The following is a 12,578-nucleotide window of genomic DNA, read 5'->3' on the forward strand; positions in this document are numbered from 1 at the left end:
TGACTCAGCTGGATTGCTGCCATAAGCGTGGGTAAATGAACCCTGTCCCTGTCACTGTCTAGGTGTTCTCTCTTGCCATGGGACAGGAGTAGGGGCTTGCCGAGGGGCTTATCTCCACCTCTGTTAGACACCCGCACTCTGACAGGATAAATGGCGCTGCTGGAATCAGTCTTTCTCTGCAGTTTAGAGAAGGAATGTAGGTGACTGCTGTAGCCTGCTTAAAGAAATGTCCCCAGGTGCAACCCTGCTGCCTTTCGGGAACTGTCAGCCTTGCAGCTCTGGGGGCATCTCAGAGAAGCACCAGGGGGCAGAGAAAGTCATGCTTTCTGCTGGGCCTCTGCTCCTGAGACGATCTAGGCTCGTGGGACCAAGTGAGCATGTGGCAACCTGGGAGGCACTCCACAAAGATGGCCCTGTCCTGGAGCAACTCCTCTGCAAAGAGCAGCAGGGCTCAGGAACCTGCCTGCAAGTGCCAAGGGGAGACAAGCAAGACAGAGAGAGATGAAAGGCAGTCTGTAGTGGAAGTACAACTCACTGGCAAGAAATCTTCACAGCACTTTAACCCAGTAAGTTTGTGGCTGCAGTGCAATGGAGCTGAGCTCCCTTGTAAAACTGTCACAGCCTATGGCTGGTAGGACCTTTCAGGACTGCTCTCACAGCTTCTCAGGTGTGGAAAAGGAGGTGCTCTAGAGCAAGGATTGGCTGTAATAAGGTTGGGAGACAGGTCATCATGGCTACCTATTGCAGAGGTGTGACGCCTGGGCATGCACATGGTTTCACACGGCTGTAATTCAGAGCAATGTCCCTGAGCTCCAGGGCTTCTGTGTGCATGGGGCTCTGCCTTCTGCAAGGGTCAGCACTCAGCCTGCCCTGGGATCTCCCCACTTCCTTGTGGAAAGGCTTGCTGGGGCTGTTTGCCACCTCCACGTACACAATGCTGTAGAACAGGGCTAGCTCCTCTGGAGGCCGTGTGCCAAGCTCCTTGTTTGTCACAGCGCAACCAGCCAGCACAACCATAGTTCAAGCCAGGGAGCTGAATGAATGTCCTCCGCATGAAACAGAAAGGAAATGTGGGGGTCTCTATAGGAAATGGGATGGGGTTGCTCAGAGAAGCCTGTCCTAATTTGTCAATGTCTTTTGCTCCTCGGACAGTCCCCTGTGCCCAGAGGGAACAATGTCCAACGGCAGCTCTGTGACTGAGTTCCTCCTCCCGTCTTTTGCAGACATGTGGGACCTGCAGCTCTGCATTTCTCACTGTTCCTGGGGAATCTACCTGGCTGCCTATCTGAGCAACATCCTCCTCATCACAGCCATAGCCTGCAACCACAGCCTCCACATCACCATGTACTTCTTACTCCTCAGTCTCTCTGTCCTGGACCTTGGCATAATCTCCACGCCAGTCCCCGAATCCATGGCCAGTTCCCTGTGGAATGCAAGGGCCATTTGCTGCCTAGGATGTACTGCCCAAATCCCTTTGTTTTTCTTCTTTATTTCAGCAGAGTATTTTCTACTCACAGTCATGGCATACGATTGCTATATTGCCATCTGCCAACCCTTGCACTATGGGACAGTCATGAGCAGCAGCGCTCGTGTCAAAGTGGGAGCAGCTGCATGGGGCTGTTGCTTTCTCAATGCTGTGCTGCACACCAGTAATACATTTTCAGTGCCACTCTGCAAAGGCAATGCAATGCCTCAGGTCTTCTGTGAAATGCCCCAGCTCCTCAAGCTCTCCTGCTCAGACTCCTGCCTCAGGGACTCTGGGCTTCTCATGTTTAGTTGTTTTTTTTTCCTAGGGTATTTTGTTTTCATTCTTCATTCCTACGTGCAGAGCTTTGCTGCCGTGCTGAGAACCCTCTCCAAGCTGGGGCAGCACAAAGCCTTGTCCATTTGCCTCCCTCACCTGGCTGTGGTGTCCCTCTGTATTGGCACTGGCATGTGTGCCTACCTGAAGCTCCCCCCACCTCCTCCCCAGCTCTGGATCTGGTGGTGACTATTCTGCATTTGACTGTAGCTCCTACAGTGAACCCTCTCATCCGTGGCTTGAGGAAGAAGGATCTCAAACATGCCTTGAGCAAATTGATTCCATGGCCATTTTTCAGCAGGAATGAACTGCTCACCTCTCTCCATAAACGATTGCAAGGCATCCCTCTGCAATACTCATGTTCACACTCCAATGTCTGGAGTCATCTCATTTCTTCTGATGCATGAACCCATTGTGGATGACCCACAGGACTTCAGTGAACGTGTGTAGCAGTGTGTCAGACCAACTTCCTTCATGAAAGGAAAGGGTGTATCGTCAGTGCAGTGCCTGAAGGCTGAGCTCTTTTTCCAAATCTAGTGTCAAGAGAAGGGAGCCTGGGAGTGACTCAAGTCACCCTCTATGTAAAATCACAGGCTGGCTATCTCACGCCACACCTGAACACGTCTCATGCCATTGGAAGTGTGCATGGTCCCTCTGAGCACTTTCCACGGCCACAGACCCTGGAGCGGGGGCTGTTGGCAGCAGTGAGCCCTGTCTTGCTGGCTCTGCTTCCTGCCTGAGCAGTATGGCCAGTGCAGAGTCACCCCAGGGCCACCACAACCTGCTCACTCTGCAGAGCAGTACCACCAGCTTGGGGCCGTGGGGAGCGCGGGCAAGGGGGTCCAGACATGGCTGGCCAGGCCACCGTGGACACACTCACCTGGGGAAAGGCTCTCTGGGGAGTAGGAACATCCCTGGAGAAGAGCAGGGGAGTGCACGTGTGTGTGTGTGTGTGTGTGTGTGTGTGTGTGTGAATAAATAAGTAGTAACAGACCCAGCAGAATACCTCTGTAGTCAGCTTGTCAACTGCCTGTGTTAAGAAATTGTCTTCAACATGCTGCAGGAATCTCATGGGCTACTTGTGTCTAGCCCTACTGCCCTTCCAACAGACCTCAAGGTGGTTCAATTACTCCATGAGAACCAGGATGTGTAACCATGACGCTTCCTACAGCTGTCTAAAGAAGGCTTCATTTACTTCCTCTCCTTGATCAGGTGGTCCATATCAGATGCTCGCCACAGCATCCACCAGTGTTTGTGTGTTGGTGTGTCCTCTGACCCTTACCCCAAAGCCCTTGACTAGCTTGACACCCTTGGCATCGAGCACACCTCCATCTCCTTGCTTTCCCAGACCGCTTTTCTGCAGGAACTGTGTCCATCTATGGCTACACTCCAGCCACACAGCCTGTCCCACCAGGTCTCTGTAATCCCAATGGCGGGAGGAGAGAGGGAGATGCAGTAAAGGGGATGTGGCTGGGCTGTTGAATGTGGGGTCCAGCAGAGAGAACTCCCAAAAGAGAAGATGGAGAGGCAAGTACAGGTGACACATCTGCGATGTTGACTGTGGAGTCACTTCTTTTAGAGCAACTGCGTGGCCAGCAGCTGGTAAGAACCATTTTGAGGTGAAGCAGCACATCACCAAACCATGCATCCCAGCAGAGAAGGGAAGAATAAGAGAGGGCTGGGAGAAAGGCAGGAGAAGGGGATGTGGCTGAGGATATCAACTGTGAGGTCACTTCCAGTGCAGCAACCTGGCTGGCCCTCAGTAGACTTGCTGGCCACCAGGCATTGTCAGGTCATCAAGTGCCTCCGAGAGCCTCTCCCACAGAAATAACAGCCCTGGCGGAGGAGAGCGAGAGAGGCAGGTGAAAGGAGCCCATGCAGGGTGCTGAATGCGAACTCAGCTCTATTACAGGAGCCTGACGAGCCTGCAGCAGGCAGGCAGGCAAGGCTCATGGCCACCTTGGTCAGGACTAACCCCTTTGGAGATGACTGGCTGTGGCAATATGCCACTTAACTACTGAAGTAGTTCAGTAATGTAAGGGGAACCGTAAATGAGCAAGGACTCCAGGTGTAGCACAACCACAAGTAATAAGTGTTTATTACTTACTCTTAGATTGCAATCTCTGTCTAATTTGCTATAGCCAGGCACGAAATATTATACTACGCACGCTTTGGGTTGGCAACAAAATTCTGGTCTCTTAGGAATTCTGATCTCTTAATGCCCCGTCAGTCACGGAGGAATTGCGGTGCGCTCATCCCCTTCTCACCAGGTGGGGGTGCTGCAGTCAGGCCAGCTGTCTGGAGCAAGGTCCACACCACACCAGATGATGGCATGAATATATTGCAGTTCATGAAACACAGTTTTACAGTGTGCATAAGAAGTCTTGTTTTTCTCATTCTCTTTTATTCGCTAGAACAGAGCCCAAGTTCTACACACATCATTACTTTCCAGACCTATTTAGTGTCTTCACTAAAATAATTGTAGTGCTTCTGTGACATTTCCGTATCTTCCTGTAGAGAACTTTTAATGATGCAGCTTGTGCTTTGATTTTAGCAGAAGTAGGTAAGTACATACGAATGGAAGAAATTTTGAAAGTGATGATGTGATTACTGTACGTAAAGTCTTCACAATTTTTACCCCTCAACCATTCTTCCCAGCCACTGTCTTCTCAGAGCATCCCTCATCTCCTTTTTTCTGAAGATGTATATGAATATGAATATGAATAGTGTAACCAACACATTGAATAGTGCAACCATTCTTGCTGTTGGTTTCACATGCACGAATGTCTTCCCTGTACAACAGAGTCACAAAAATCAGGTGAGACACACAGGTGGCATAAGCTTTCTGCCTCCCGTGCGCTGAGGAAATGTTCACATTCCTTCTTAATGCCTTCTTATTAGCAACTGCTTCTTTCTACTCACTGTTTCCTGTTAAAAGTGCTTCCCAGGAATGGCTCGAGAGATCAGTTTCCTGCCAGAGTATCAAGAAAAGTCAGTAGTTTTGCCCTCACTTTTTTACCTCAAGTATTTTATTTCTGATGAGTGCCTTTTTTAGGGCAGTCTTTACCTCCTTGTTCCTCAAGGTATAAATGAAAGGGTTGAGCAGTGGTGTTACAAGGGTGTTCAGAAGGGACGCCACTTTGTTTGTGCCTAGTGAGGCATGCCCGCTCGGCCTGGCATAAATACATATGACTGCTCCATAAAGCAAGAGAAGTACCGAGAGATGGGCAGTGCAGGTGGAGAAAGCTTTCTGTCTCCCTGAAGCAGATGGGATCCTCAGTATGGTGACAATGATGAAGCAGTAGGAGACAGTGGTCAAAATGGAAGTGCCGAACAGCACTATGGCAGAAATTATGAAGATGATCCTTTCAATATGGTGAGTTTCAGCGCAAGCTAACTGCAGCAGTGGCTTAACATCACAGTAGTAGTGGTCAATGACATTGGGGCCACAGAAGGGCAGCGGGAAAACCAGAAAGCTTTGCACAAAGATGCTCAGGAAACCAGCAGCCCAAGAGGCAAAAGACAGCTGAGCGCACAGTCTTCCACTCATGATGGTGGTATAATGGAGAGGGCTGCATATGGCTAGGTAGCGGTCAAAGGACATGGCTGTGAGGAGGAAAAACTCAGTGGTACCTAGGAAAAAATGGGAGAAGGCTTGAGCTTTGCAGCCAGCTATGCTGATAGACTTCTTGGCATCCAAGAGATTGGCCAAGAGTTTGGGGATTGTAGATGAGACGTAGAGGATTCCTAAAGAGGAGAGGTTTCCAAGGAAGAAATACATGGGCTTGTGGAGAGTGGAGTCAGTTAGCACTATGGCAATGATGATGATATTCCCAGTGACAGTCAAAATGTATATGACCAAGACGCCCACAAAGAGCAAAACATGAACCCTTTGAATGCTGGGGAAACCAAGAAGAATAAATTCAGTCACAGAAGTTTGGTTTTCCATCCTTTGCTTCCACTCTGGATATTTCTGCAACATATCTATCTGGCTGTCTATCCATCTACATATATCTATGCAAGATTGTATTAGTTGTTTTTAACATTGATTTTAATCGCCCCAAAGCTCTGAAATCTTTAGGATCACTTTCCAGTCACTTTTTTAACGCAGCTTCATATCTTCACATCTTCAACACTGGGAAATTCATTCCTGTACCTGTCAGATTTTAAGGACAGGAGGCATCAGTGTAAGTTCTGTCCTGCAAGTGCTGTGTGCCTAGTGAGAGAAATAGTGCAGGCTCCTACTCTCCAGCCGAGGCTTGTACCTCCAGAAAGTAACTACTTCATTAGCAGAGGTGTGTTTCTCTCCACTGTCTGCAGAGGACAACTGGCTAACAAGGGGGGAACAGACGCTCCAAAAATGGTTAAATATAGATCAAATGAATCCTACTTTAGAGGCACAGGGCTAACAAGCTCGCTTTGCGGAGAGCTTATTTTCTAGAGAGTTTCTTCCTTCTACAAGGAATACTTCTATGCTAAGAAGATACATTGTACAGAAAATAAATTCAGTCATTACTTTCTGAAATTCAGCATCACCTAGGCTTTGTTACCTTGAGCTTTTCATCCCCACAGTTGCGGTCAACCGGTTCTAAATGAAACAAAGAGAACATACAGCTCACATATAAGATCCGTTCATTGCTCACCCATTTCAGTTTTCCTATAATTGATAGACGATCAAAATGTGGGGTCTGTCCTGTTTTAGACACCTTAAAAAAAAAAAGAAAAAAAAAAGAGTCACACTGGGACTAGAAACTACAAACTTCCATATCTAAGTACCTTCTTTAAGTCACTCAATCACAGAATCACAGAATCACGGAATGGTTCAGGCTGGAAGGGACCTCTGGAGATCATCTAGTCCAACAGCCCTGCTCAAGCAGGGTCACCTAGAGCACATTGCCCAGGATTGCATCCAGGCGGGTTTTGAATATCTCCAGAGAAGGAGACTCCACAACCTCTCTGGGCAACCTGTTCCAGGGCTCTGTCACCCTCACAGTGAAGAAGTTTTTCCTCATGTTCACATGGAACTTTCTGTGTTTCAGTGTGTGCCTGTTGCCTCTTGTTCTGTCGCTGGGCACCACTGAGAAGAGTCTGGCCCCATCCTCTTGACACTCAGTCTTGAGTATTTGATCAACTGATCAAATCAACTGATTTTTCTGGAAAAAAATCCTTTCTCAAAACACTTAGAGCACGATAATCACATACCCTTGTTTCTTTAGGGCCAGATTATTTCCATAAATTACCAGTAGCTCTGCGACTAATAGCAGTGAAAAAAATCAGAAGGAATGCACTTGCACTTGACAACAAAGCACCATTTCTAAAAACCCTTATGCCAAACAACAAGTGTAGGAGGAAGGAACATATATATTTCAGAACAGTGTCTATGGAAAAGCCTCCTACCAAACCTCTGGTTCTCCAGGAAGCTCAGTGCTTCAGAACAAAGAGAAATATCCATGGAGCTCCATTACACCTTCAGAGCCCTGCGAGAAAGCCTCTCAAAGTCTGAAAAGCATTGGCTGCCAAGCAGTAGTTATTTCAACCCATCCTACACAAAACCTTTGGGGGAAAAGATTTCCTGAGAGGTATAAAGGATCAGCAGAACTTTAAGGAGTGTGCCTCTTTGATAAGTAAACACTGAAAATCACAGTGTTGCTAATTAGTGACAGAGATGAAAGTCCTGTAGAGATTCACAAAGAGAAGCCCCAATGCACTTTACAGCTCTGGTTGTGCTCCTGATTGTGCTTGCAGCTCAAGCCGTGGTTTGAGTTCTGTCTGGGATTGTTGCTGCAGTTTGGAAAGGGTGAGGCATTACCAGCTTCTAAAGGTGGAGACACCAGGTGGCAAGGTGTGGCGAGGGTTGAGCTGGACCCAAAGGTCAGCTGGGGCTCTGCAGGATATATGAGGGCAAAAATCTTTCTCTCCACAGAGTTTTCCTCCAGGGAGGAGATCTGTAATGGCTGCCTGCCTCCCAGCCAGCCCTGCATGTGACACTCCCAGCTTTTTCCTTGGCCATGGTGGTAAGAAGTGGGATCCAGGAAATAAAGCAAAGGGGGCCTGTGTGCTCAGATGCCTAGGTTCTCGCATCAACCCTGGCAGGACGTGTGGCTCTCAAAGGATCTATAGGATAATTCGGTTTTGTCCAAACTCCCACTCAGAGTAGGCACAACTATGGGGTGAAACCAGCTTTCTCAGGGCTTTATCCAGTTGAGTCTTGGCACCCTTCAAGGATGGAGACTGCACAACCTTTCTGGGCAACCTCTTCCAAAGCCTGAGCATCCTCACTTTCTCCTTATCTCCAGTCTGAACCTCTCTGCTTCCGCCTTTTCCCATTGTCTCCCGTCCTCCCACCATGCATCATGGTGAAGAGCCTGGCTCCATTGTCTTCAGAACCACTTTGTATTGGAAGGCTGCTATTCATTCCCTCCAAAGACTTCTCTTCTCCTTGTTGAACAAGCCCCATTCCCTCAGGCTACCTTCACAGGGCAAGTGCTCCAGCCCCCCAAACATCTTCTCTCAGCCTACGGGCTATGCTCCTTTTCATATGGCCCAGGATGCTGTTGGCCTTCTTTGCTGCCAGGGCACATTGCTGGCTCAGGCTCAGCTTGCTTTCCTCCAAGATGCCCAGGGACTTTTCTGCAGAGCTGCTTCCCAGCCGGTCAGTCCCCCACCTCTATTGTTGCCAGGGGCTCTTCCTTCTAAGTTAGAGCACTTTGCATTTCTCCATGTTGGATTTCATTAGGTTTCTGTTGGCCCATTCCTCCAGCTTGTCTACGCTCCTCTGGATAGTAGCCCTGCAACTGAGTGCATTCCTTGGTCCCCCTCCAGTTTGGTGCCATCTGCAACCTTGATAAGCAGGAACACCAGCACCTCCTCCATCCAGGTCCTTGATAAAGATCTTAAATAGCACAGGACCCAGGATAAATGCCTGTAGTACTCCCCTTGCAACTGAGCTCCAGCTAGCGTATGATGCATTAACCACAAAACTTGAAGACTGACCAGCCGACCAGCTTTTTACCCATCTGGCTGCCCACCCATCCAGACTGTAACATTCTGACACAATATTTCAAGAATATTGTGGGAGATGGTGTTGAAAGCCTTGTTAAAGTCCAGGTAAATGACAACCACTGTTCTCACCTTGTCCACAAAGCCACTACTTTCACCATAGAATGCAATCAGATTGACCAGGTATGATCCAGCCTTGCTCCGTTCATGCTGATTATTCGTACTTCCCTTCCTCTCCTTTATGTGCCCAGAAGTGTGCTCCAGGAAGACTCATGCCGTGACTGTTGCAGGACTGAAGTGAGGCTGACTGGCCTGTACTTCCCCAGAGCATCCTTTTGCCCCTTCTTGAAGACGGGTGCAACATTTGCATTCCTCCTGCTACTGGGGACATCCCCTGATCTCCATGAGATTCCAAAGATGGCAGAGAGTGGCCTTGAAAGGACATCAGCCAGTGGGGCTGTTATGTGGGGGAAGTTCTCACAAATAAGCCCTGAATCCATCCTCATTCACTGCTGGTAGTTCTCTGTCTCCAAGCCCACCTTTACTCACAGAGGCCCAGAGACACTGTTGCTGAGGACTGAGGCAAAAATACCGTAGCTTTACCTGTGTCTGCTATCACCAAATCACATACCCCGTTCAGTAACAGACCCACGTGTTCCTTGTTTGCCTTTTTAATATAATTGTAGCAGCATAAGCTCTTCTTCGTGCCCTTGACATCGCTTGCAGGTCTCAATACCAGTTGACCTTTGCCTTTCCTGACATCACGCCTACATGTCCAGGCAATGTTTTCAAATTCCTCCTTTAGAGCCTCTCCCTGCCTCCACCTGCTGGATGTTGCCTTTTTGCACTGGCGTTCTGACATGACTTCCCTGCTCAGCCCAACCATCTCCTGATACCTCTGCTTGTCTTACTTAGTGCCAGGATGGACTGCTCTTGTGCTTGGAGGACGCAGTGCTTAAAGACTGCCACTTTCCTGAGCTCTTTCACCCTTCAGAGCTGCCTTCCAGGGGATGCCACCTGCCATTTCCCTGAAGAAGGTGAAGGCTGCTCACCTGAAGTCCAGGGTCTGTGCTCTGCACTCTCCTTCCTTACTGCACTGGCAATCTGCGATTCCACGATTTCAGGGTCAATACAGCCAAGGTATATCATTGTGACTGCACTCATAATGATGCTTTGATTATCACAGATTCACAGATTCACAGAATGGTGACTAGACTGTTGATTAGACTGTTACAATTTCATTTAGACTAACAATAAGCTACAGGCTCCACATGTAAGGGGTGTTTCTGTAGCTGACATAAGCTGCACAAGGTGTGGTGTGACACAGGAGAGCAGGCTTGTCCAGCGGGCATTTTGAAGCCATGTGCCCGTCAGGGGAGCACAGAGGTCTCAACATTCAAATCCCACCTTTTGAGCAGTGGCTAAAGCCACAGTGACTGCTCTGAAGGGAAGAGGTTGTTCACAGCAGCAGCTCCAGCACTGATATGTACCTCAGATGCTAAGGCCAGCCCTCAGGAATTCCGGACCCTGGAGACAAGAGAGAAAGTAAGACTTTCCCTTGGTCGAGGAGGATCAGGTTAGAGATCATTTAGGCAAACCTGACACGCCCAAATCCATGGGCCCCAATGGGATGCACCCACGAGTGCTAAGGGAGCTGGTGCATGTTATTGCTAGGCCACTCTCCATCCTCTTTGGAAGGTCATGGAGAACAGCAGAGGTGCCTGAGGACTGGAAGAAAGCCAGTGTCACTCCAGCCTTCCAAAAGGGCAAGAAGGAAGACCCAGGAAACTACAGGCCAGTCAGCCTCACCTCCATCCCTGGAAAGGTGATGCAGCAGCTCATCCTGGAGGCCATTCCCAAGCATGTGGAAGAAAAGAAGGTGATCAGGAGTAGTCAGCAGGACTTCACCAAGGGGAAATCATGCTTAACCAACCTGAGAGCCTTCTATGATGGAATGACTGGCTGCGTAGATGAGGGGAGAGCAGTGGATGCTGCCTACCTTGACTTCAGCAAGGCTTTTGACACCATCTCCCATAACATCCTCACATGCAAACTCAGTTAGTGTGGTTTAGACGAGTGGACAGGGAGGTGGATTGAGAACTGGCCGAATGGCAGAGCTCAGGGGGTTGGGAGCAGCAGCACAGAGTCTAGCTGGAGGCCTGTAGCTAGCAGTGTCCCCCAGGGGTCAGCACTGGGTCCAGTCTTGTTCAACTTCCTCATCAATGACCGGGATGAAGGGACAGAGTGCACCCTCAGCAAGTTTGCTGATGATACCAAACTGGGAGGAGTGTCTGATACCCCAGAAGGCTGTGCTGCCATTCAGAGGGACCTGGACAGGCTGGAGAGCTGGGCGGAGAGGAACCTCCGGAAGTTCAACAAAGGCCAGTGCAGGGTCCTGCCTCTGGGGAGGAATAACCCCATGCACCAGTACGGGTTGGGGGGGTTGACCTGCTGGAAAGCAGCTCTGTGGAGCAGGACCTGGGAGCGCTGGTGGACACCAAGTTAAGCATGAGGCAGCAATGGGCCATGTGGCCAAGAAGGCCAATGGTATCCTGGGTTGCAGTAGGAAGAGTGTTGCCGGCAGGGCCAGGGAGGTGATCCCCCCCCTCCTCAGCCCTGGTGAGGCCACACATCTGGAGTAGTGTGTCCAGTTCTGGGCTCCCCAATACAAGAGAGACAGGGCACTAGTGGAACGAGTCCAGCGGAGGGCTACGAAGATGATTAGGTGGCTGGAGCATCTCTCCTATGAGGAAAGGCTGAGAGAGCTGGCCTCTTCAGCCTGGAGAAGAGAAGACTGAGGGGGGGATCTTATTAATGTATACAAATATGTGAAGGGAGAGTGTCAAGAGGATGGGGCCAGACTCTTTTCAGTGGTGCCCAGCAACAGAACAAGAGGCAACAGGCACACACTGAAACACAGGAAGTTCCATGTGAACATGAGGAAAAACTTCTTCACTGTGAGGGTGACAGAGCCCTGGAACAGATTGCCCAGAGAGGTTGTGGAGTCTCCTTCTCTGGAGATATTCAAAACCCGCCTGGACGCGATCCTGGGCAATGTGCTCTAGGTGACCCTGCTTGAGCAGGGCTGTTGGACTAGATGATCTCCAGAGGTCCCTTCCAACCTCAACCGTTCTGTGGTTCTTTGATTCTGTGATGCATATAGAAGTATTGTACAAGTTGAAGGCATTTCCTACATTATGTATGTAGGAAAAAAGCATCCAAATAGGCTGGATTTTCTTTTTATTTTTCTAGGAATGTGTTTGTGAGCTTCCGCAAAGGATTCAAGATATAACATGGGTGTTTGGTATCTACCTCTACGAGGATCTCCACATCCAGGAACTCTTTCTAAGGGCTGATATGAACAGATCCTTCTTCTAGATAAGCTAGAAGTTAAATGTCACATTCTCTGTCCCTGCGTCTATGCAGAGAATGAAACCATTTTTCTCCTCTGTCACATTACTCCTATTAAATTCTCTTTCTCTTAACAGTGCCACAATGTTACCTATCCTGTTGGGTTTTTTTCTCTTGTGAAAATAAGTAAAGCTAGGTGGTTGGATTCTAGTGATCCTTATTTGCTTTCTGCATAGTTGGACTGTATGCTAATCTTTTGTGTATATGGAAAGCCTTGATAAAGTTACTCTGTGGGCACCAAGCGTGCACGCCAGATTTTCTGCATGTTTGTGGCTGATCCTTCTTGTTTCTTGGCATTAGGAAAACTTTGATACGTACCCCTGAGGAGGAAAGAACAAGAAAGAAACTTATGGAGCTGATGATGAAA

The 12,578-nt window shown here is 48.9% G+C and overlaps 1 protein-coding gene across 1 annotated transcript; it reads right to left on the bottom strand.

Moving 5' to 3' along the window:
• Positions 1 to 4,435: 4,435 nt before the first annotated feature.
• On the bottom strand, positions 4,436 to 5,750 carry LOC136994277 (olfactory receptor 6X1-like). Its single transcript, XM_067311297.1, has 2 exons — positions 4,869 to 5,750; positions 4,436 to 4,486 (listed from the first exon to the last, which is right to left on the bottom strand). Exons 1-2 carry the CDS (start codon positions 5,748 to 5,750, stop codon positions 4,436 to 4,438), a joined length of 933 nt encoding a protein of 310 aa, XP_067167398.1.
• Between the last annotated feature and the right edge of the window lie 6,828 nt (positions 5,751 to 12,578).

This window comes from Apteryx mantelli, chromosome 26, assembly GCF_036417845.1.
Source record: "Apteryx mantelli isolate bAptMan1 chromosome 26, bAptMan1.hap1, whole genome shotgun sequence".
NCBI lineage: Eukaryota > Metazoa > Chordata > Aves > Apterygiformes > Apterygidae > Apteryx > Apteryx mantelli.

Excerpts from the sequence above, each read along its gene's own strand:
- LOC136994277 (XM_067311297.1), bottom strand. The coding sequence starts at position 5,750 with ATGGAAAACCAAACTTCTGTGACTGAATTTATTCTTCTTGGTTTCCCC. Across the intron at positions 4,487-4,868 it reads ATACCTTGAGGAACAAGGAG|ATGAGGGATGCTCTGAGAAG; the intron begins GTAAAGACTGCC and ends AGAAAAAAGGAG.